The sequence below is a fragment of the Triplophysa rosa genome, linkage group LG25 (assembly GCF_024868665.1).
Source record: "Triplophysa rosa linkage group LG25, Trosa_1v2, whole genome shotgun sequence".
Lineage (NCBI taxonomy): Eukaryota > Metazoa > Chordata > Actinopteri > Cypriniformes > Nemacheilidae > Triplophysa > Triplophysa rosa.
In genome coordinates, this window is record NC_079914.1 from 8,420,757 (window position 1) to 8,446,586 (window position 25,830).

The following is a 25,830-nucleotide window of genomic DNA, read 5'->3' on the forward strand; positions in this document are numbered from 1 at the left end:
AACACAAAAGAAGATATTTTGAAGAATGTTGTTAACTGGCCCCCATTCACTTGCATCGGTTTTGTGTCCATACAATAGAAGTGAATAGGGGCCAGTGCTGTTCGGTTACCAACTTTCTTCAAAATATCTTCTTTTGTGTTCTGCGGAAGATAAAAATTCATAAAGGTTTTAAATGACAATAGGGTGAGTAAACGATGAGAGATGGGTGAACTATCACTTTAATCTCAACATATTCTATAAAAGCATTTAAGATATAAAGTGTAAAATTCTTTGTTTCGTCTTTGTTAAGGGTGTATAATATTATTCTTAAACCTGCTAATCTCAAGGCGACAACTGAAAGCGGTCATGTACAGTATCAGTCATTGTATATATGTGCAGGTATCTATTTCCATCCGACTGAAATGCTCCATCTCTCTCTGTCCCCTATCTCGCCCGTTCCACCTTAAGAGCAGCTTGATCAGGCTGTCGTGTTTGTGTTGAAGCCAACAGGCGCAATATATTACAGTCTAGGGCTCGCTGCTGAAAAGCCTGCTGGATCTTCCAGTGACCTGCTGTTCTTTCTTGCCTTCCTGTGTGTTTTTGCTTCCTAGATTTAGATTAAAAACAACGCTTGTTCCTCTTCCTCCTCTTTGTAGAGCAACGCACAGAAGGTCTTTTAGTTTTAAAGGAGAGTTGAAAGAGGAACAAGGTTGGAAGGCACATTTGAATGGAGGTACGTGTTTGTTTTGTAGCTTGTTGGAGACATTTGCAGAAGGACAAGATCGGAGACAGTTGGATAGTTCTTCGGAATTCCCTGCTGCTCTTGAGGTGTTCGACCACGAAACACCGTCAGTAAAGAGAACGGAACGTCACTCCAGGGAATTCTGAGAGGGGTGAATCCAGTCCAGGTGTCATAAGGGGATCTTTTTTATGAGTACCCCTTGTTGGATGCACTGACAGTCTTGGGATCCAGACTTGGGAAAAGGGCACAGCCGGACTGCCAGTGCCACATCTTGATCTGGGGCTCTGTCCCCGGTGGTTGGGGGACTCAGAGGTGCGGAGGGTCAGGGCAGCGTGTTGGCCGTCAAACCCAAAGTTGGCATCTCTCTGGTGACCATGTACCCGCAGGGTAGACATCCGGTAAGTCCTGTTCTCCCATGTTCTTGCTGTTAGGAGACAACTGACCAGGTGAAGCGTTTGGATGTAGTAGAGATGTCTTTGTAGACTTTCATTTGCACGTACATGTTCGCTCACACACACAGCTGTACCCAGGTGCTCTCAGTAGCCAGTTGATAGAAAGTTGTGTGGGAGGAATTAAACAGTGTGTGGTGTGTTCGTTTGTGTAATAAATCTTTTTAACACCCCCTCTAATAGATGTCATAGGGCACTGCGTTCGGGCACATTCAGAGTGATTTAGATGGTGTGGGTGGGGTTGTATGGTGCTGACAGTGGTGATGAGTTTATTTGTTATCTGTAACCCGTTTTAGGTAAATAGGTCAGTCAACTGATTGAAGTGCATCTAGAATCCAAAGTATCCACATTGCAGTCTGTTTTAAATGTGGTTCTGCATTATAGTCAGAACATGTAATGTACAGCTGCGGAAAAAGGTTTTCTGATTTTAAAATTAGCTGCTTATTGGTGTGGTTAGGTAAAATTATAATTTTTACTTCATTCTGTGAACTACTAATAATATTTCTCTCAAAATTTTAAATAAAAATATTGTTTTTATTTGCAGAAAATGAAAACTGGAGAAACAGGTGAAAATAACAGAAAAGATGCTCTGTATTTTTTCAGACCTCAAATACTGCAATTAAAACAAGTTCATATTCACTTTTAAGCAATACAACAGTGATATTTGTACATGCATTTAGGGTTTTTTTTAATGTAATAACCCTGATTTTTTAAAATCAGTTTTCATGGGTCTTGTCATGCTGTTAGTCTTTCACGTCGCTGTTGGATGACTTTGTCACTTTATGAGACGAACTTAAACAAAGGAAATGTACTTACAATATCCAGTAAGTCAATACTCAATAGGCCAACGGCAACCGTTACATTGGCTTACCACTGTAATAATGTTGTGGCGAATAGATGAACCCGAAAGCTGAAATTCTAAGCTTTACATAGATACCAAACTTGGTACAAATCTATGTAAATTCCCAAAGAGTGGGCAGCAGCGAGTGAAGTTTGTAGATGTGTTTCCGGCCATTTTTGATAGCAAATTTTCGCAAAGTTACTAAATATCTTCATGGAACTTGATCTTTACTTAATATCGTAATGATTTTTTGGTATAAAAGAAAAATTGATAATTTTTACCCATACAATGTATTGTTGGCTATTGCTACAAATAAATTTGTGCTACTTATGACTGATGTTAAGGGTTGGGCCGATAGACGATGACTGACAGCCATCATGATGCTGGGCCGGCATCGTGATTCCCCTGCATGATGCAATTTTCGTCATCAGGAGGGTCTGCACATCCCATCCGCATATGCGTAAAGCACATTCCCAAGATAAATGTTGACAGCAGAGTCCACACTATGACATTCTGCGCATGTGTCGAGCTCGTCCATTCACGCTTATCTGCGGTTGAGTATGATTTGGAAGCTGTGCAACACGTGTGTGCGCGTGCGAGACAGACATAGAAAGTGAAAGCAAACTTTCAGTGAATTGTAGTAATGCGCTCACGTTGTGTGTGTGTAAACCTGTAAATGACGACATGAACTACGCGCATCTGCCATGGCAGCGGGAAACATCAGTGACGCATGACCCGCGCTGTTGATTAATCACACACACAGCCTACACGGGTGGGCTCAAGATCTACTCGTCTTTCCACATGAAATAACAACTGGAAGAAATTACCAGAATTTGCAGGTCATACATGCGCGAGTACTTGTAAAAATGCTCACGCTGTCTTGAAAATTGGCGCAAAATGCGATTTGGTCGCAGTCTAGAGCCCTGATATACAGTAATCGTTTTTAATATTTTGGCAGATGGCCATCTAGCAAGCTGATATAACCCCGCCTCGCCCCCCGATGTCATCGTCCATTGCGATGTTTCATTGTAGGCATCGTCCAATGCAAATTTGTTAGACATCGCCCAACCCTACTGGTGTTGTGGTCTAGGGTCACATATGTTGGGTATTTTTTTAGTTTGAGTCTAAGTAATAGTTGGCGGTAATCAATAGCATGCCACAGATGCTGTCGATAAAGATGAACTTAACCCAGAATTCTTCTCAAACTGTGCAGACTATATTTTTTTCTCTGTTTCAATCTGCGTGTGATAATGTGTTTCATAATGATACACAGAAAAAACTCCAAGGCACCAGTTAAACCTGTGGCCAGAATTTATTTTTACCCTTGTGCCGTGTGAAACATGATCTTGAACAGTAAAAGGTGTGCGAAAGGTCTGTGTGTGTAACCGTGCATAAACATCGCTTTTTGTTTCCACAACGATTCTTGATTTGTAACGTTTTAGACACAGCCATGTGTTTGAGTATTCTGTTGTCAGGAAACACTTTTTAATGGCTTGATTTGAACAAACCCCTAGCCTTAAGTATTAAACTTTGGCTTGTTTTTCAAAATTACATCTCGTTGGTGTGCTGTCAGACAACCAAGGCGAACAAAAAACCCTGCAGACTTAGATTTGTCCTATCAATCAGATAAAGGCTAGCTGAGCCTTTATCTGCGAGGCAAACGCCACCCAGTGCGAATAGTTATCATTGCCCAGATGTGAATCACCCCTCCACAAAATATGAGTCCGTATGCATACCTGCCCAGTGTAAGGGTTAAGAGCCGATTTGCAATGCAAACAGCATCTGAAAAACTGGTAATTGGTTCCACTGGATTTTTGTGGTTGGTGTTATCTGAAGCAAGAGGATTGGAGGTTATGGGACGGAGGGAGGGTTTGGAACAAGAGAAGGATAACTGCACTCTGCTTTCAAGCCAAAAACAATACCAATAAAAAGTCCAGAGCTGGGAAAGCTCATAATCCGCAGCAGACACACCTTTAGTATCCGATAGTTACAGAACGCAAACTTTCAAGACTGCTCTGTGAGAAACAACACTTGAAACATAGGTTTGAAGTTGTTTTTAAGCCTGATCTCAGATCGGTTCTTATAATGGTGTGCTAGTGAAGTGAGTGCTCTTCAATCAGTGGAAGAGGGTGGGAAGCCTACAAATGTCATGCGCGAGGTGTGAGAAATAGGACCCCCTTCTCTCCGCAAGGGGTCTTGGGATGGTTTGACTGTTATAAATAGTGTGTGTCATCCGGTTCGTATCACATTTGCAAGAGACATTTGGATTGTTCTCTCACTAATAATATACATGTTTGCATTGCATAGATTTATGGTGGGTTTGTAAAACTATAGGTGTACGTGTATGTTGTTAAGTTTAGTTTGACTTTTAAGGATTTGGGAAAGCAGTCGTGTGTTTGTTTGACCAGTGGTGTAAATCTGATTGGTGACTGATTCTGGTAACTTGTGTGTGACATTTAATATAACATCCCTTGTGTTCTAACCAGCCGAGACTGCGACAAGTGACAGCACATTTTGTCGGTCATGTGGTTTCGATTTAAATAGTCATCAGGGTAACATTGCCCACAGTGAAATCTCATTGGTCTAGAGTCCTATTCCACATGTCTGTATGTTATGTTTTTATATATTTGCAGAGGGGCTGTTGAACGATTCGTCACAATTAATCGCTTCCATAATAAAATTTTGTGTTTACATATATGTCTGTGTACTGTGCATATTAATTTTGTATATATAAACACATGTACATATTTAGGAAATATTTGCATGTGTATATATAAACACCATGATGTCTATCAAAACATATATGGTTTTGTCGTGTGATATCATCATCCGTCCACTTTCTTCTTTCTTTTCTTTTTCCTTCCTCCCACCCTTCCATCCGCTCATTCCAAACCATCGCTGATTTTCTGTGTGAAGTAGAAAAGCTGTTTTCTCTGCCTGCCAATCCCCGGTTCCTAATCCAGTATTGGACAGCGATGGCTTTTGCTCAGCCTCACAATGGGAGCCACCATGCTAAAATGAGCCACTTCAGAGCTGCTTTGTCAGTAACTCGCCAAGACAGTCTACGCAATAACCCGACTTCCCAGCATTCAATGGGGTTTAAGATCTTTGAAAGCCTCTGATATGAAGGGCGAAAGTGAGGGATGTTCTTTTCTCGGGTGGTTTATTGAGGTTGTGATGGTAGTGACAGCCCGAAACTCACGGCTCGGTAACCAAACCTTTGCAGAGGAGTACCTGCTAAACTTGAGCAACTACAAATGTTTCTGTCCTGGGAATTCCTTCCAGTAGTTATTTGGAGATGAGGCTCTGATCATTCTTGCAGAACTGGCCGGGAGGGAGAGAAGGTTTTTTTTTTAGAAAGCAAGAACACACACACTCACACGTTCATCCAGGTCCCCTTGAGATCATACTGGCACATCCTTTCCACCCATTCTCTGGTGTTCCTCGTCTATTCATGTGCCTTTTTGCACTAAATATTTCACGAGCGGATGATTATTTCATGGATGTTTCTTCATCCGCAGCCCATCTGCGAGGATGCAAGTAGAAAACAGTTCCGTAGACGTCTGGGAAGCTGTCATCGCTTCTCTCTCGACGTCTCTCTTCCCTCAAGCCGATTTAAAACACTGTGTCTAAAATAGCAACTCCAGCCATGAGCTGGCGACTGGGAGATCTCGCTCTCACTTCTACTCCTTTTCTTTTTTTATCATTTTTGTTGCTGTTTATTTTGCTTTTTTTGTTCTCCTTTGTATCTTTCACTGTTTTTCTGGTCACTTTCATTGTTTTGCTTTTGTTTGCTCTTTTGATTTTCTTTTTTGTAGTTTTTTTTCTGATTTGTTCACTTTGGAAGTTCTCTCTCACTCTCGCTCGCTCGCTCGCACACTCTCTCTCACGCACACTCTCTCCTCAAACCAATTTTAAACGGCGTGTCTAAAATAGCAACCCCAGCCGTGATAGACGAGATGATCAGTAGACGATTGGGAGAGATTTCATTTCTCACCATTGTTATGGGATCTGGTTGGCTCTCTCTCTCCCCCCGTGACCTCCGTCATAATATAATCTCCAGTAATTCTAAGATAGCCCGCTGCGACTCGTCTGAATTGTGATTGACTAGGCTTTACCACATGGCTGTCTGCGTTTCTACGAGCCTCATTCCTTTTTGGCCAGATTAAATGGATCAGTTTTGGATTTCGGGATTCACGCTCCTGCCCGACATGCAGCGTTTAAACCAGAGTTTGGCAAACTATGGCCCCGCGAGGCGGTTTCAAATGTATTCAATAACATTGCGTTTCAGTTTGGATTTTGGTGAAAATTACTATCTTGATGTAATACATACAAAATCCATTAGATGGCGCAAGTCTGCATTGCAGCATACTTGAGTAAAAATTAAAAAAGACATGGAGACATGCACTAGCTAGACTTACGGGTTTAAACGCTGCGTTCATGTCTCGTTCGTGTCTCGTGTCTTTAGAAGCAGAGGCGGAATGAGTGTTGTGAGCTTTGTTTACTATAGCATGACATGGCAATTTCTGTTATCAAAAGCGCGTCTCAAGACACTTGCGTCCTGAGCGCTGAGAAAGAGATACGGCTGTGGCGTATGGTTCTGCTGTTCTGCAATCGGTCACTATTGATGAGAAATGCTCTAAGAAAGACTGCTTTTACTTTCTCTTCTTATAAGTCCGACTTGGCTAAATGGCGGAGTGACACAGACTGTGTAATGGTTCCTGTCATAGATATATATGAAGAGTTTGGTTCCAAAATGTAAGAATTTTTATTGTGCATTCCAATTAATATCAATTAAACTGCAGTTGGTTTGTTTTGATTTAAGCCATAATAACTAAAAAATACAGCGAACTAACACAATAAAACACAATAAAAACATAACATAATAAAAACATGATTTTTGAAAAATAAATTAGTTAATTTTGGAACCAAACTGTTCATATAGTTCCCGTAGTGATACTGGTGAAATATGGCATGGGTCTCAGCCAATCAGATTCGAGAACCAGAATAATTGTAAATTTGGCTACTAGACACGCTCGCATGTTTAAATGATTGAGGGTCAGGGATTGGATGAAACCCCCCTACCCCGCAAACACGCACAACACATTGTGGTGTGTGTACTGAACTCATCCCGTCCGCTGTGCGCCTGCAGCTTAATTACTCGAAAGCTCACAGAGTGTCTGACCTCTACCGTTCGCCTAATTGAAATTTAATTGAATTTTGCTTGTCTAGACTAATTAAGCTCCTACTGAAACCGCCAATCTTCAGCCAATGGCTGGACGTTGCCTTTCGGAGAGAGAGACCTCGGGAGAATGGAAAGCCCAGAGGAGGGCAGGACAAAGGCGGCCATTTTAGGAAACAGCTGACAGACTGGGAAACATGTTTAAAAATAGCAATTGAAAGGACTTTGGGTTTTAATGAGGAGAGAAATAGATAAGGGTACAGATCGGGTTGGTACACGCCTGACATATTACTCATAGCTGGGCACACTTTTTCACCTTATCTGTGGAATTGATTTAGATACGGTAAAATGTGTTAAAAATAACTAAGTGTACTCCATTGATAGCGATAGCTTGAAAGAATTTAAATGAGCTCAAATACACCAACATGGAGTCATGATGAGTTTTACAAATGTCATGAATTGAATTGTGTGGATGTGTGCCAGATTTTCCTGCAGTGGTACTTGTAACTGCTGATCTGAAATTAATGATGTGTTCGTGAGATAAGGATTTGGCACAGTCCCAACTATTCTTGGGATTAGTTCCTTGCAGTCCGGTGACCTGAAGCAAGAATATGATCATGTCTGGATAGCAATACTGGTTTGGTAGAAACAATAGCACGATTTGCTGCTGTCAGGGGTTAGGTTAGAGTTATGGTCTCATGAGACTTGCAGAATCTAGTCGAGAACTAAGAGTACAGCATGACCTTGAAAATGTGTAGATTTTAAAAACTAAATCATGCCCAGATTACTACTATAAAGGAACAGCAATTACATGCACCCAAATCATTTGTTTCATAAAAAGAGCAGTGTTGGGCATGTTACTCTTAAAGCGAATACGTGTTTTTCTGTGTCTTTGGTGTGTTTTAAGTTGCCCGTGCATGTATTAGACTGTAAAATTGCAAAAATGAAAGTGTCGGAACAAAAGATGCACTCTATCTAAAAGCGAATGCTCACCCAAATGTATACGCAAGTAAGGTGGGAAAACCTGTCGGTACAATTGCTTTGGAACCTGATGTTCCAATTATGGTAAGAGGCGTTACATTTCCGTCACACGTTTGCAGTTTTCGACCAATCACTACGCACTGGTTAACTGGCCACTCATAGCACACCTCGCTTTTCAGAACGATGAGCTTTGTAAAAAATGTGCGTGTTTCAGAGAGGCGGGGCAAAGAGGAGATACAATCTGGTTTGTGGAAAATACAGCGTTTTTGAACCTTAAATCGTGTATACACATTGCATTACATCTAAAACAAACCATAATATTCGTTTTAGCCGTGTCATGTTACAGTTACTATTTACTTCTCACAAATAGTAATTGAGTTAGTAACTGAGTTACATCATTATAAAAGTAACTAATTACCAGGGAAGGGAACTTGCGTTACCTTTAAAAAAATTCAAATATGTCAAATAACTTGGATGCCCCCAATATTAAATATGTTAAATGAATGAAATGGAAACTAAATAGAATAAATTATTTGTATGAAACATTGTGCACTAATCTACACTATTTTAATGTTGCTGTGGGTCAATGTGAGAGACACCTATTAAATTCAATATTTTATATATCAACATATTATTATTAAATGTTGTAAATATTATCATTACTATTCACCTTTTTCGCAATGCACGAAATTACCCATTATGCCTTGCGTACACTGAAAAAAATTTGGAGTGAAGTTTACTTGAAAAAAGCTAGGCAAGTTTTTCCACTCAGGAAATGTTAGTAAATTGATCAGAACTGTCCAAGTAAATGCTAAACCCATGTATAAGTAGTTTTTACTAGAAATTCCCAAGTACGGGGTCAAGTAAATTTTACTCATCCTTTGTTTGTAAATTTTATTTAAGTAATGCTTCTAAATATACTTAATATTTCTTAACAAGAGTCCTAGTTATCTTTTCCTCAGTAGTCTTTACTTGTTTGTTTTTTGTAAATATTACTTGAAATCATATGAGGTATTATTATGTGTTAAGTAAAATGTATCTGAAGACCAAAAATGCTGACAGGTATTTCACAAAAATACTTTTATTCAGTGTTTGAATTCAAATATTTAACAGCTTATTTAAAAAACAGAGAAACAAATAAAAAAGGTAATCAAATAAATCAATTCAGATCCATTAAACCACCTTCACATTTCCTCTGGCATCAGTTAAAAATGTTTTATTGGTGAGAATGGTGAGTCCAATACCTGTGGAACAGATGAACATGGATGTTAATGCCACAATTAGATTATTTGTCATTAATAATTCAAATGAACTTATTGACCTTAATGCATTTAACATAGGCTAACGTTATACCAAATTTTAAACGTTAGAACAAATTAGTTCAAGATCCACTGTTCTATCAACGCCAGTTCAGAGCTAGCTAAGGCAGGGTTAGCTAAGGGTAAGTTAACACAGTAGGCTACTGCAAGTTTATCAATATCATATTGGTTATATACGGAGCATAAACTTGATTTAACTTTATGAATATGCATTACATGGTTAAGTTATTTGTCTAAGTTACGTAATGTTAGACATACGAGACTTGACACTACGTTTAGCAAACTGAACACTGTCAACATATTAATAGCTTAACTTAGCATCACGTTAATTCTATTATCCATGTGCATAATAAAAAACAACCGCGTTTGCAAACGTTGTCCAGAAATGTTAGCAATACCGAGACTCAATAACAAGAACTCGAACTCAAACAAACAGGCGAAAATAAAGTTTATTAACGCTGCACTATGCTGCAAACGTTACTACATTCATTAAAAAGAAAACATTTAATGACTTACCATAGTTTAATCCCCTCAGGCACTGAAAAAAATGTTTCGCTGCGCAAGCTTTCCTCAGGCTCTTCGCGCCAGTTGTAATGTCCGAAGTGCGCACGCGCAGCTATTATATGGCTGTGTGGAGTATAATTTACTTGCGTTCATCAGTTTTATACATCGCTTAATTTAATGACAAAACACCAAGTAAATATTACTTGGCATTTTCATTTAAATTTACTTATTTATTAGAGCACAAATAATTACAAAGGAACCTCAAGTAACACATTGAATTAAACGCGACATTTTAAAGTAGAAAGACAAAATACAACTTGCTTGTAAAACATACTCGAGTAATGCTAGCTTTATTTACAAACTCAAAAAATCATTTTTTACAGTGTATGCGTGTAGGGCTGATGCTTAAGACTTCCGGTTCGCCGCTTGATCCCATTAGTTAGGCATTACCAAGTTAGCTTGAAAGCTTTTAAACGGACGTTATAATACTTTTATGTAATTTAAAACAGCATAATGTCAAAGAGCAGTATCTGAATTATTTCACAGGGGCTTGCACGTGCATGAGTTTTTAACCTAGACCGTAAAAAACAACGTTGTCTCTCACCGTAAGAAGTTGGACAGCGACTTCTACTGGGATGATGACATTAAACTCCAGCCAGCAGGCACATTTGATATATCGTATTATGTATGTAGGCGGCCAATTCATAAAAACACTTTACGCAGTATTAACATTGAATGAATTCTTCGTCATCTACATCAACAGTTCAGATTTCTAAAGCGAAGGTTGCTGAGTCCAGTGTTCTTAACAGGGGATCATAATCTAACGGGAAGATTTTTGATACCCACACCAGATATAAATAAACCTGATCACATCGTGTTGGATCTTTTATAAAATAACGCAGTATTGGAGACATCTGGATGCTTCAGTGTTTTGGTATGTCATGTAGAGATACAGCTGCTGTTTTGTTAAACGTGATTTTAGCTTATTTATAGAGCTACGGTACCGACTTATGGAGGACTAAACCTGCAAAAATTATAAATAAATAAATGTATAAATAAATAAATATATAAACGAATAAATGTAATAATATGAAAATAAATAAAGGAATGAATGGTTTGATAAAACAAAATAATTCGTTTTAGCTATTATTGATCTTAGCTTTAACTTTTCTTTTCATTTTTTAAATTGATTTATTATTTTTTGTGTCCATCTTTTAATTATTTTTTATTATTATTATTATTTATTTTTAGATTATTTTATTTATCATTTCCTTTTATTTTTACATTTATTTATTTATACGTTTATTTATTTTTATATTTATTTATTATCGCATGTATTTATTTCCACTTTTATTTATTTATTCTTGAATTTATTCTTACTTTTCTGTGTCTTGTATGATAATTAGATGGGTTGGTCTTGCCTACTATTGGTTCAGCGTAGATTGAAGCGTTTGATCGATTACTCTTGACTTGTTTTGGACTAACGTCACGTCACTCACTGATCGTTTGCTTCGTGTATAACGTTAAGTAACTATGTCGGGCGCACAATTAGCTAGAGAGTTACAGCATTTAGCCAATGAAGTCGATAGCCATGCATCAAATGACTGTGTGTCATTCAGATTAGATGCATTTATTGGGGATTTATTACAGATTGACGGCGAGATAAATGACAAAATTCTTCAAAATCTGTGCGAGTCAGGGGGTGCTAAGGTGGTGACCAAGTTCCGGTTTCCGGTTTTGTGTTCCACTGAAAGAGTCACATAAAAATTTCGACTGACATGAGGGTAAATAAATGATGACAGAATTTGTATTTTTGTGTGAACTACTCCTGTAAAAGAAAGGCTTTTTCATGTTAAATCTTTTTCTTAAGCCAATAGCTCTGATATGAGTTCTTATAAAGCTTGTTATTTTAACACATGAATCAAAACAAACTGCTACCCCAGGATCATGGTTCTTTATTGATTTAATAAGCTTCTCACTCTTCTCTCTCTCTGTCTTTTGTTAGGTACCTCTGCAGCCTGGACAGTCATTCAAGTTCACAGTCCTGGAGACTTTGGACCGCATTAAAGAAGAATTTCAGTTCCTCCAGGCACAGTACCACAGGTGAGCTCTTATGTGCCGATTTACTGATCTCAGCATGTGGAAAGGTTTTGATTATTTATGAATCTCTGCCCACAGGCTAATAACTGGCTGGATGTGTGTTGAATTAATGTTACTGTAAGGTAATACAGCAGTGTGACACTGTGATATCAACATTGTGAGGTGCATTTGAAGGCGCAATCACTCTGTTACGGTGAATAAATTGCTGGAGGGCGATTAAGTCGCTGTACTAAAATTGGTATTATTAGTATTAAAAATATCAGTTTTATTAGTATAGTATTTCTTCAACACTGTTCGACTTTGCTGCGTTAGGTAAAGCCACCATGATGTTGACTTGGTTTCTAAATGGTTGATGGCATTGAATTTTTTCGACGACTGAAATATTAATTATATAATAATTAGTTATGTTATATTACATAATGAATACTTCATTTTAAAACAAGTAAAAAGTACTACTACTATACAACCATATATATATATATATATATATATATATATAAAATAAATAATACAAATTTATTTTGAAATATTTTTAATAAAACAATATAATTAGACAACAAATGCAATTAAAACATTTGACACATATACGACTAAAATGTACCGATGTGATCACAATTTTATTCTTTTGTAGTCTGAAACTGGAGTGTGAGAAGCTGGCCAGCGAGAAGACCGAAATGCAGAGGCACTACATCATGGTGAGTTCAGTCGACCTCTTCATTTTTATATCTGCCCGCGCTTCAATAAACCTCCACCCTGGCATGCAAGAATGCTCGCATTGAAAAACGCGAAAGGGGTCTCGTGCTTGATTTCACGTTACGGGGTGTTTGGTTAACCTGAGGACACGCCAGCGGGATGGAGGTTGATGGAGACTACAACGTGAGAGGAAAGGTATGTGCGAGGCAGAAAGAGAGATGTGGATGGAAATGGCTACGGAGAGAAACAAAGATCGAGAGAGGACACAAGCACAGACTTGTAAATAATGAGGGGGAACAGTGATTCTGTGCTCTCAGTGAGCGGATAGCCCAGAAGGCTATATTTAGCCCGCTAGAACTGTCATGTACACTAGGACTTGTTTCAACAGCATGCGTTTATAGTTTAACACATTTTTCTCTCCCTGCTCTTTAATGCCCTAGACAGACTGCACGTTTTTTTTGTCTTTGTTTAGCGAATGATTTATTGTTGATGTGCATGAAATACTTTTGAGAGCTCATTTGAAATGGTGTGATTCAATTCTTATGGCGGTCTTATTTTCTATTAGTTTTGATTTATTCAGTGGTCACTATTGTACCAATTTTGTATTATTTGTGCAGTTGCATGATGGGAAATTTGCAATCCAGTATTGAAAGGAAAGGACACTATAACCCTTTTTTCTTAATTTGTCTTTTTTTCTTAATTGTCCATCAGAATTTAGACCATGAACACTGAGCATTTTACATTGAATAAAGTGAATCATTATTTTTGCAATGCCATTTTGCCACACTTTAAATATAATGAACCGACATCTGCTGCAAGATGTCGATGTGTTTTAAGAGTTGGTGTTTAGGAATTCCTTATGTTACGTGTGCGTGTTAGTCATCCTGATGTAGGCATTTCATTGTTCATTGTTCCCCTGAGTACGGTTGAGACCAAGGATGAAAAGATGTCTCGACTTAACATAAAAATGATCTGTCTGATTTAAACTGATGCACTCTGCTCTACTAAAAAACATTACTTCCACAGATTGCCTTCTCGCCTACAGTGAGAGAGAGAGAGAGAGAGAGAGAGAGAGAGAGAGAGAGAGAGAGAGAGAGAGAGAGAGAGAGAGAGAGAGAGAGAGAGAGAGAGAGAGAGAGAGAAGAGAGAGAGAGAGAGAGAGAGAGAGAGAGAGAGAGAGAGAGAGAGAGAGAGATCTGCAGCGAAGAGAAAAGGGGAGCGCGAGATATAGTTGATTCAAACACAGCAGTACCGAAAAAGAGGAGGGGCAGATGAAGGCTGATAGAGAAGATGAAGAGGAGGTGAGCCGACAGAGTGAGTGAGTTTAAAGAGACAGTCGGCCATGAATATAAGGTCAGAGATGATAGAAACAGATTTAAGAGATAGAGAAAAGGAGATGAAAACTGGAAGGTGGGAAAGATAAGACACATTAGAAAATAATGAGTCCTGTGTAGGATCTTTTTAGAAAATATGTATTCGCTTAAACACACTTTCAAGGAAATGAAATACACGGTGTATAGTAGATGTACTGTATCTGTCACCGTAGAATTGTTGATAACGTTCTGTAAAAAAAGAAATGACTTACTTACGGGTTATTTCAGCTAGAAAGAAAGTCATTCAAACTAGCACTTCCTATTCCATATTCTGTTCATGGGTTAGATCTTTCTTCATTTCATGATGAAGGCATGTCATTGTGACCTTCATGTAACAAAATCTGAAATATGTATTTTTATATAAATATCCAACCCGTGTGACATTAAAGTGCACGTAGATGAAGACACCCTGGTGTACTCCTCCATAAACTTAATGGCCTGAGTCAGATGTGTGTGACTGAAAGTAAGACCCTGTCCACACTAATGCGCATTGCTTTGAAAACACACCTTTTTCTCTCCGTTTTTGCCTTCTGTCCATCTTTTCTGTCCACGGAAATGACGCTTTTTTAAAATGCTCTCCAGAGCACCTTGCGGTGCAAACGTTTGTCCGTTTAGGGCTACTGTAGAAACAACATTGAGAATTCCATTTAAGGTGTATGTAGATAGATAGCTCATTCTAAGGTAATTAAAACATGGTGCTTCATTATGTAAGGTATTTATACACCTCTGAAGACAGAAGGACTTTTCACACTGCGCTTAACCCCAGGTTATCTTCATTCTAAACCCTGCTTTTAACCCCAGGTAAACGAACGTTTCACACTTGTAATTTTGAAGCGGGGGTTATCCCCGTATTTTTGACCCGGGGTTATGAAACCCTGCTTCGAAGCAGGGTTAGCACCGCTTTTGCAAGGTTAACCCTGCATTGTGGTGCCAAACGTGTGCAGTGTGCAACGAAGCGGGGGTAGAATGATAGGACCAGACGCTTGGCAACGGACACCCAATCAAAAACTGAACAGCGCTTACCTCATTTCACAAGCTGTGCACAGTCACAGAAACTCTGTGCGCTGTGTAAACAATCCTTTGCGTTTTTTATTTATTTGAGTCATTTACGTCTTAAACGAGTCTTAAAACAGTCAAAAATGGATTTGCGAGGCGTCTTTTTTTCCCAGTAGCGGTATTCGGTTATTTAAAGTGACCATGCACTATTTTTATTCAGTCATTTTGACACTGCAGTATTTATCCAATCATTTAGATTTTAGAATAACCTGGGGTTAACGATTTCAAGTGTGAAAAGCCCCCTATAGTTATGTATTATATTATATTGTGTTATATTGCATTTCTGTCATTAGATCCTCCTAAATATCACACACAGCCCCTTTAAGAGATTTTACACCTTGGCTTTACACCCGAACAAATATTTCAATTTGATCTCTTTGTGTACTAGGAGAATATATTGAGATATTACACATTAACATAAGAACAAATGGGAGATTTTGTCATAGCAATGTTTTACATAATATATTTGTTTGTTGTATTTTGGTTAATGGTATTCCTTTGCAGAAAATGATCATCTTGATAATTGTTACCTAATTACTTGTGGTTTGTATTCAGTTTGAAATCGTGTTTGATGAAATGGCATTCTGTAATTTGCTTCACCTATAATTGGGTTTGATATAAATTGGCAGACTGTGAATCATTGCTCCGGTTTGGAGTGCGGCCGATTCCGCATCCGCAATTTCTCCCTGTCTGTCAGGAAATTTGCCAGGTAACTAGTAATTCAGTATCGGATTTAAGATGAGCCAGAAACAGAGCTGTCACTAATAGCCTTTGTGGCTGACGTATAATGTCACTTTAATATCTGTCTCGAGGAAATGTAATAAGATTTATGATTCAGCTCTTTAGGCGCTATTAAAGCAAATACATAAGTTCAATCTGTCATATAAATGTCGCTTTATTAGATGCCAGCAGCCCTTCAAAACCTGTTTATGACTCTTCTGTGGAACATGAGAGAAGATATTTTGAAAAATGTCTCCGTGGTTTGTTTCCATACAATGGAAGTCAATGGGGGACAGTGTTGTTTGGTTACCAACGTTCTTCAAAATATCTTTTTTTGTGTGTTCAGCAGATGAAATAGTCATACAGGTTTGGAATGACGCGAGGGTCCTGCATGCACAGGATATCTATATAGATTTAGGTAAGAGTCCAACTACTCGGTGGGATATGTGTACAAGAACCGTATGGCAAACTACTGCCGGGTTGAAGAAGGGGACACCTAGTACAGTTCGCCCCTCGTTAGATGGGCTAGGATTAATATACGCATGCACACACGCTCGCAGCGAATGTGGCAGGAGGAGAAGCTTTGTTGAGCCTCCGCAGTGCTGAGCCACGCTACATCCGCCACATGCCGTGCGCAATCTGCTCCAGACAACATGCATTCAAGGATTACGCGCACATACACACACATCCGTGATGTAGAATAAGAATGCAGTGAGATTGAGAATGAGAAACGGCGACACGGATATTATATGATTAAAATGCGTCACAGGCCGCTGATATCCAGAATAACAACACAATCGCAATAACATCATTACATCTCTAGTTAAATTCTGCCATTTAACTTTAGAATCGCATATCCCATATAGATTGCAGTGGTATAGACTTGTGAAATAAGGCGGCAGCCATGAATGGAAGCAAATGCATTTTTTCATTTTTGGGTGAACCGTTCCTTTAACCTTATATTGACACTTGCATTTTCAAGCACCATCATTAGATATGATAATGCTTTAATCCTGAGATTAAACCACGGTGAAGGTTTGATAGAAGAGACTGGGTCAAAGACACACATCACGGACGGGTAATGGACTTTACTGAATAATAGAGACTGAAGGGATTAGGAAGCAGGAAAGATAGATAAAGAGAAATAAAAAAGGATGGCTGGAATTGAGCTCCTCGCAGAGCAACAGACAGTGACAGACCGTTTGAAAGAGAGACGACTGTGTCAGGTTTCATCTACATCAACCGCTCGGCTGCTCATCTGCCTGCTGAAATAGACTCAGAAACACATGCTGACGTCTTCAAACCCTCCGTCTTCCTCTGGTTTCAGCGAGTCGTTAGCGCGCATCAGGCCGCTGAGGTTTTAATTTGATTGATGATGATTCACTCCTGTTTAATTCATCACGCCGCTGACTGATGCTTATGCACTTGTGTTCCTACAGTACTACGAGATGTCCTACGGGCTCAACATCGAGATGCACAAACAGGTAAGAAAACAAGTCAACGCACTTTTCCACAATGTTTTGTTGTGTACATCTTAGGCTAGTAAATATGTTTAGGTTTATTGTAGCGTTTAGTGCATGTGTAAATGTAAACCAGTCAACCCTGTGATTTTAATGTACAGTGCTGGGTGCTGATTGGTCAATAGCTGTGCCATAGTCACGGTATTTTAGACGTTTTGTTGTAAGCTTATTGTCAGGCACACAAAGAGTAGTTATAAGTTTGCTTAATACAACGTTTTAAATGTGGATGCGTGATAAATTATCGGCCATATCTGTATCGGCCGATAAATGGTCATTTTTAATGTTGATGATATTTAATGATATTGGTCGATAATACAATTTAGGTATTTAGGCATCTCTAGTTTTAAATATAATTATCATTAAAAATAACCACAGTGAAAACAGTACTAAACTAGTTGTGTACTAAACAAAAAGTGTATTTTGAAGTGTACTTAGTTGCAGTATAAACAAAAAACTGTACTAAACTAGTTGTGTACTGTTTTTTTGTTTGTTTATACTGCAACTAAGTACACTTCGAAATACACTTTTTGTTTGGTACACAACTAGTTTAGTACTGTTTTTTTGTTTATACTGCAACTATACTACAAGTATACTTAGAAGTAATATCAGTAAACTATTAGTTCAGTAGTTTTTATACTTGTAAGTATACTTATACATCAAAAAACACTTTCATAAACTAAAAAGTATGCTACGTTAAGAACGCTAAGTTCACTTGTAGTATACTGTAGTTGCTTGCAGTACAAACAAAAACAATTGTATACTAGTTGTGTACTTGGTTTACTACTGTTATCTTAAATTTAAAGCTTAAATATACATTTATCAACTAAAATGTTTAGTCCTAAGTAATACAGAAATATGCGTGATAATTTATCGGCCATATCTGTATAGGCCGATAAATGGTCATTTTTAATGTTATAGGTATCGGACGATAATACAATTTACCATTTTTCGTAGTACATGTTGTACGCTTCGTAGTACGCTTCATAGTACAGTATATAACTAGTTTAGTATATAAGTAGTTTAGTAGTTTTTTTTGTTTATACTGCAACTATACTACAAGTTAACTACTATACTACAAGACATTATGTAAAACTGTGAAAAAAGTGTTTAGTAGGCTAATCAATCCAAAGAGTGAACACAACAACAAGCCAAGTATACTGTATTTCATAAATACAGAATACAATACACAGAACACTTCATTATAGGTTTAAGTATACCTCCATCAAAAGACTTAGTACAAGTATAGGCCAAATATTCGTTCATTTTAAAATAGTTATTATAAATATAATGTTTTAAATGGGGATGCGTGATAAATGATCGGCCATATCTGTATTGGCCGATAAATGGTCATTTTTAATGTTATAACGATAATACAATTTAGGCCGATATATTATAGCCGTTAAATGATGAATCATTTCCTCTGTTTGAACCACTTCAGCTGCACGCTGCTAACAGCTAAAATACAGTACAGTACTGTCTTTCTGTCATGATCATTCACTTACTGCTATTAGCAAAACATTGTTGATGTAGTATGTAGATATTTATGAATGTGTAAATTGTAGGAACAAAATCATGTCGTTTGAATCTGATTGTTGTCTCACTGCTTTCTGTCTTGAGACCTGTCAGACTTGTGGCTATTGAGAACACCTTTCTGGGTTGCTCTGGAAGAACATCTTTAATTTGTTTATAAAATAAACATTATACCAGAAAAGTTTAAAAGTTAAAGAATCTTTAATTGGTGTAAAGTAGGCTTGGTACATGGTTTTCAGGGGAAAAATAGATGGTCAGTCTCAAAATGTTATATTAATATTACTACAGGTACTGTAGATCAGCCAATATATCGGTTATCAGCTTCCAATGTTCAAGACTTATCGTTATCGGCCAAAATTTACATATCGGTGCATCCCTAGTTTTAAATAAAATTGTTCTTGCGTTTAATGCATAATGTTCTTTAAACACAATATGACACTCCCTTACAAAACGTACATATACTTCCAGGTCATTTTAAGTGAAGTTCAAGTATATTTTTAAATGTACATGTACTGTAGTAGGTAAACTACTATCAATATACCAATATATCAATATATTTTCTCTTCGATACACAACTAGTTAAGTACTGTTTTTTTTATACTGCAAACAAGTACACTTCTCTGGACACTTCCCAGTACACAACTAGTTTTTTTGTTAATACTGCAACTATACTATCCAACTACGGTTGGAATAAGAATTCATCACTATCGACTAAACACTTAATTCTTATGCGAGGTTCACGGCATAATCTTATAATCATTGTTGTTGCTGTTAACTTTTGACATGTTCGTGAATGTGCACCGGTCTGTTACTGCGCGGACATTTCCACACCTCTAAACATGACGCAGCACAAAATGAAACGTGATTGGTTGCTTTACCTGTCAGTCATATGGCCTCTTGGGCGAGCCTTGGCCAAAGAAAGTTGCGAAAGCTGAAGGTCTGGCTACGCGAGACTACCTACAAACCAACATCGGTCCCAATCTAGTTAGCTGTTACGTGCAGATTCAGGCTTCATGGCGTGCATTTTATGTTTTAGTGCATTCGTGCCATTACCTGATTAGCATATTTACTTTAGTAAAGCTGTTGTTAAAACAATGCAAATGGCGCGAGCGACTGAACAACACTATCAGTGGGCACTAGGGATGGGCGATATGGCCCTAAAACTCTATCACGATAATTCCTAGTATTTGTTGCGATAACGATAAAAATGACGATATATCCATAACGCCATCCACCGCTGTTTTTTGCATCAAGTGATAGTAGCTGTATGTAGTCTAGACCCTCAGAAAAATAAATATTATCAAAAAGTAAAACTTACCCCAAATCAAACAGCTCCTAAAATATACCTACAGTATTTTTGTAAATATAAAATATAATAGTGAGATTCGACTTCAAAAGGTTGTAGTAAAGAAAAGTTAAATGAACTAAAGCTCAATAAACACATCATGTCATACCTAAAACTGTATATATTCTATTGTTGGGTGGAAACGATCGATCGCATCACGCTGTTAATCACTCTCTTGAACTGTGTGAACCTTCTCTTCTCACAGCAACATACACTGAATCTGTCTATGACTCGCGCTACAGAAAGAGAACAGAAAAATGCGGATAAAATAAATCTAATTAAATAATCCATGCTTTTATACGCTCATAAACGTATTTAAAATAACGTAATTCAAACTCGCATTTTGTACTGTATGTAAACAGGCAGCAGTGCTGTGCACGCTGTGTCGCTATGAAAGCACATTTGGGCGCGAGCTGCGCACGGGACGCTCCGTTCATCCTGTATATAACAGGCAAGAAATCGTATTAAACAATTTGCGCACGCGTGCATAATATCTAACGAATGTTTAAATAAATACTTTTAGCCAAATTAAATGTTGTGGTGTAACGTATCATGACTATCAACGAATACTTAACAAACGAATTAAATAAAACGTTATTTTATGAACCAAGTAGGTTCATAAAAGTATGAAAACCTCCAAGCATTAAGACTTTGCTTTTAAGGGGACTACTCTGTGGTGCATCCATGATCATCTCTGCTGCTTTCCAATGATTGACCTGTACTCTGGAGACAAAACTTGTATTTTGTCCACCTTGGATTTTGTTTGTGACCTGGCTATCAAACACAATGCTCCACCCGTTATTACGTTTGATCAGCCACTGTACTGGAAAGCAGCAGAGATGATCATGGATGCACCACAGAGTAGTCCCCTTAAAAGCATAGTCTTAATGCTTGGAGGTTTTCATACTTTTATGAACCTACTTGGTGCAATAGGCACACTGATGGAAGGAACAGGACTCAGGAACACTATGGAAGTTGTCTATGGATCAAATGCCGTCCAGCACATTCGTTTGGCTTTTCGTGGACATTTGCTGGTGGACAGATGTCTCAATCACCTGGTTGTGTACGTCATCGCCTCTTTGTACACTTGCATTGTTTATTCCATCAGCTCCCTTCTGGTGAACCTCAACCACATCAGAGCCATCTCTTAAGTTTTTACAGCAAATAGGGCAAGTTTCTTGGTTTACAACAACATGACTCATGGTCAAAATTGCATTTGGAGTGTACTTTTTCCTCAAGCTAATTCAACAGTGTCATCCTCTCTTAACACACTTACATTGTTGGCCTTTTTCATGTGTTAGAAATCTGGGTGGGGGGGTGGGAGGTTTAAGTAGTCAAGGATGAATTTTGTTTGAGCAAAATGGTATACACTGTGCTGCCAACAACATTTCAATGAGGCAAGCAATATCAAATGTCAGTATTCTCTTCCACCATCTTCTGAATTGCTGAAAACTGTGAATTTAGTTTTGTTGGGTTTAGTATAATGCCACCTTTATACTAACAACATCTATAGAGGATGCATTACATATGTATTACCTTATTCAAATTTAAATGAGTGACCATTTTAGAGGGTCTACTAAGGGTCTGTAAAGCAGCCAGGGATTGTATTTGTATTTGTATTCGAGTAAAATTCAAAATAGGCGTAAAAATCCATTTTTTTTGCGTTACACTTCTAATTTACGTTATAGTGTACGTAAACAGAGCGAACATGAGAGCACCCGACTGCAGACGTCAATAATGCAGCGTAATGGAATAATCTCCCGATCAAACTCCGCTTCCCGAAAGTTATAAACTGCCTCCGGAACCCAGTTAAGGTACAAAAATCTATTCAACAAAAATAGTGATGCACGCAGTGAAGTCTTTTTTCGCTCAGCCGAGCCTTCTCTGTTGCTGTGTGGAGCAGCCTGTGTCAGTCACCTCTTTTACCCCCCACCCCCCGACTCCTGAATGTCACTCACTCACTCATCTGCGGGCATGCACTGCGGTTTCATGAGAAAACGCAGCTTTTTGATATAAAGTTTTTCTTGTTCCTGAATACAAATAGTTTTTTAAGTATTTGTTCGAAATAAGTATTAGTAAAAAACACTATTTGTGCCTTTCCGAATACTGTATTCGGGTTCGGCTCCACCCCTAGTTCATACACAGGCCTCTGTTCGGGCTAATTCAGATTTGTTTTTGATCAAAGTTATACAACTCCAATTTAAGTTACTTTTGGGTGCAATAACTTTTACATTGAATGTCAAGTCTGTGTTTATGCAAAAAATGTGTCCAAACACACGTACTGAGTAGGAGTTACATGACATAGGCTAAATCGTTTACATCTCTGGTTCATCCCAAACAAAGATAAAACCTTACAGTAATCTCACAAAATCATGTATTCCATAATTTTGTAATCATGTCAGTGCAATTTCGACAAGTCTAATGGATTCATAGACCCAGACAACATAGGGTTAGACACCAAGATTACTTGGCTAGGTCAAATAATGAAGGAGTTAGGATATTTCAAGGGCTTCCTGCCCATCTTGGACGCCATCTTGAAAATTATACATTTCTAGTGGTCAAACTTTGGTAAACTTTTAGTATGTTATTAAGGACACCTAATACTACAAAAAACAGCTGAGAAACCTTTTGTTAGAATTTATTTTAGGGTTAGGTGGTTTTTTTTTCATATATGCAGCCGCCTATATCCTACCAGGCATGCGCACATCAATGTTACGTCATTTTCTTGCGCTATAAAATCATCCTACTTGTTTATTTTATACTGCTACGGGAATCTGATTGTGTATTTTTGTTGTTAAATCATTCTAGGCCTACATATTTATTTAGTACTGCAATTGTAGGGTATTGCGCTGTAAATTAATCATACATGTTTCTTTTATGCTGGTAGGATAATCTGACAGGGTATTTACGATGTAAATTAATTTAATGTGTTCATTTTAAACTGGTAGGACTATCTGACTGTTGTATTTTGCATTGTAAAATCATCCTACCTGTTTATTTTGTCGATGTGGTTTAGATTATAGCCTAAGTTTTGCCCTGCCGTAGGAAAAGCTGACAGGTTGGACAATTCGAGGTTGAGACACGGCACATAGGCTGAGGTCTCGCTCTGTTCTGTTTCAGTGTGCGGCTCTTCTTGTGTTAAGAAGCGGCACTCCGCCATGCCCCAGTTTTCTTCTCAAGTTTAAGTTTTACCAATTTACTTTTTTATCAGAGATAATCGCGGAAAACTTGATCTATATGCAACGTGGTAGGCTAACCAAATCATACTTGTAAATGCGGCACATTCGCTCATAACGAGTGCGCGAAGAAATCCATGTCCGCACACGTCAGCCGCGCACTGCCTTTTTCATTGATTAACATTAAAGAGCCAGACATTTTTAACTATAACACAATAAAAAATCTATTTAAATCCTGCCTACGGGTGCGCAATACCTGCGAGTTGTAGATACAAAGCTTTTCATCCAGTGCGCGCTGCCGTTTTGAAGTTTAACAATTCTAAATGTCCATTTCGAGGACAGCATTGCATATTTCGCATAGCTTTTTCAAAGCTAATAAATTGAACTGAACTAAAAGACATGAAAGACCTGTATGAAAGACACTGAAACTGAAAGGCTAATTTTTTTAATATCAACTTGGAGGAGAGCAAATGTTGTATGACATTTTGACAAAAAGAACTGGAAATACACCGATCATAGCCTACATAAATTCAGCGGAAGTTAATAAATGAAGATTATTAATTTAGACGCATATATAGAAAAAAATATATAGAAAAATGTCAAAAGCAGGCTTTAACGAAAAAGTGACAGAAAAAGTATACAGGGGACTGTTCCCCAGTAGAGCTTTATGTCTAACAAAACGATCGCATCATTATAACAACACTAAAGAGCGAGCTCTTGCTTTCTGATAGACGGCCTGTATCTCCACTTGTCACCGTCTGCATAATAGTAATGCCCGTTCCTTGTTAAGCAATGCATACAGAAACGTTGCCGCTAGACGCAAGCAACCCTTTAGCTTGTGTTTTTAACAACACATGAAAGTACAGCACAAGACAATGTCTTTAAAATCTGTTAACGAATAAATACATTATTTTTACCCTCTGCTCTTGTTGTTTCATTAATAAATATAAACCACATTCATTCTCCAAATGTTTTTTAAATGATTTCGTCTTTTATCATTTTAAAAAGTGAGGGGGCACAGTGACTGAAGTGGCCCGGCCATGCCCCCTAGGGCCCCCTCGTGGTGCCGGCTCTGTACAGTGCCAACCTAAATGAGATTTAGAGCTCGTCTTTTAGTGCAAACTCTTTCTCAGCTTCACGTCCGCCCTCCGCTATACCCGTTTTCGCTTCACATATGATCTGTGAATGGGTCTCACAAAGAAATACGCCATCAACTAGAATTTATCGTTTATATCGCGGGAAGACTAATTCCTATCGCGTGGGGAATTTCTACCGGTATATCGCAAACGATATAATATTGCCCATCCCTAGTGGGCACTCATTTCTTTCAGTCTTCCAGTGCGTATGCGATCAAATGGTTTTATTGGGGTTTTAGGGAGGAAGGGCACAGTCAAACTATTCACACACACATCATACTTCAGCTCACACACACATATATGCAAGTCTCTTTCATTTCCATCTCATTTCCGGTTCATTTACAGGAGCAGTCTTGCTCTCTCTCTCTCTGTGTGTGTGGGTGTCCAAGTGATCACATTATCCAGCCTGCTGATGGCTCATTCAAGGTTACTCCAGGCCAGGATTAATGTCATGCACACAAACAGGGCTTCCCACTGCAGACAACTGATCCCGGATCAGCTGTCTGTATTTAAAGCATAACGCATATTTGAAGGTCTCAGATCAGTTTAAAACCGTAAATAAAGTGATGTACCATCTCTAGTGTATGAATTTTAGAAGGGTTGTATTGTTAAATGTAGTCACTGTGTGTCTGTATATGATTTAGATCCTCTCCTTGTTCCCGCCTCTTTTTCTAATCCCGGTTCGATCACATTGCTTATAGTTGTTTTTCGTCCTTTCGTTCTCTCTCTGTTTATTTTAAAGAACTGTAATAAAGGCGTGTACGTGGGTGTGTGTGCGCTTGTGAGTCTTTGTTTGTGTGCATGTGTGTGAGTTTTCTAACAGTACTGTCTAACAGCCCCTCTAATGACTCTGGCATTATGATCACAGGCAGTGCGGTGAGGTGAATGTGTGTGAGAACCGCCAGCTGTGTGTATGTGTGTCAGGTGGGATATATGAGCCATAAAAAGAAGAGAAAGAAATCAGCAGAACTGAGACAGAAATATAAAGCTATACGCACACACACACACAGCCTTTAAAGTGATGCCCCTGAATGCAGGTTTGGTCTTATCAACATGCCCCCTTCACATCTCTACCTCTCTCTCTCTACCTCTCTCTTTCTACCTCTCTCTATACCTCTCTCTCTCTCTCTCTCTCTCTCTCTCTCTACCTCTCTCTCTCTCCCTCTATCTCTCTCTCTCTCTCT

At 38.3% G+C, this 25,830-nt stretch overlaps 1 protein-coding gene across 3 annotated transcripts in view; it reads left to right on the forward strand.

Moving 5' to 3' along the window:
• Positions 1 to 504: 504 nt before the first annotated feature.
• Positions 505 to 25,830, forward strand: part of tle2b (TLE family member 2, transcriptional corepressor b) — a 41,962-nt gene continuing 16,636 nt past the window's right edge. For all 3 annotated transcript variants that reach the window (XM_057325483.1, XM_057325485.1, XM_057325484.1), the window contains exons 1-4: positions 505 to 1,119; positions 12,003 to 12,100; positions 12,729 to 12,792; positions 17,379 to 17,423. In XM_057325483.1, coding sequence (XP_057181466.1) covers positions 1,096 to 1,119; positions 12,003 to 12,100; positions 12,729 to 12,792; positions 17,379 to 17,423 — 231 coding nt within the window. In that variant the 5' untranslated portion in view covers positions 505 to 1,095. The remainder of the gene's footprint in view (positions 1,120 to 12,002; positions 12,101 to 12,728; positions 12,793 to 17,378; positions 17,424 to 25,830) is intronic.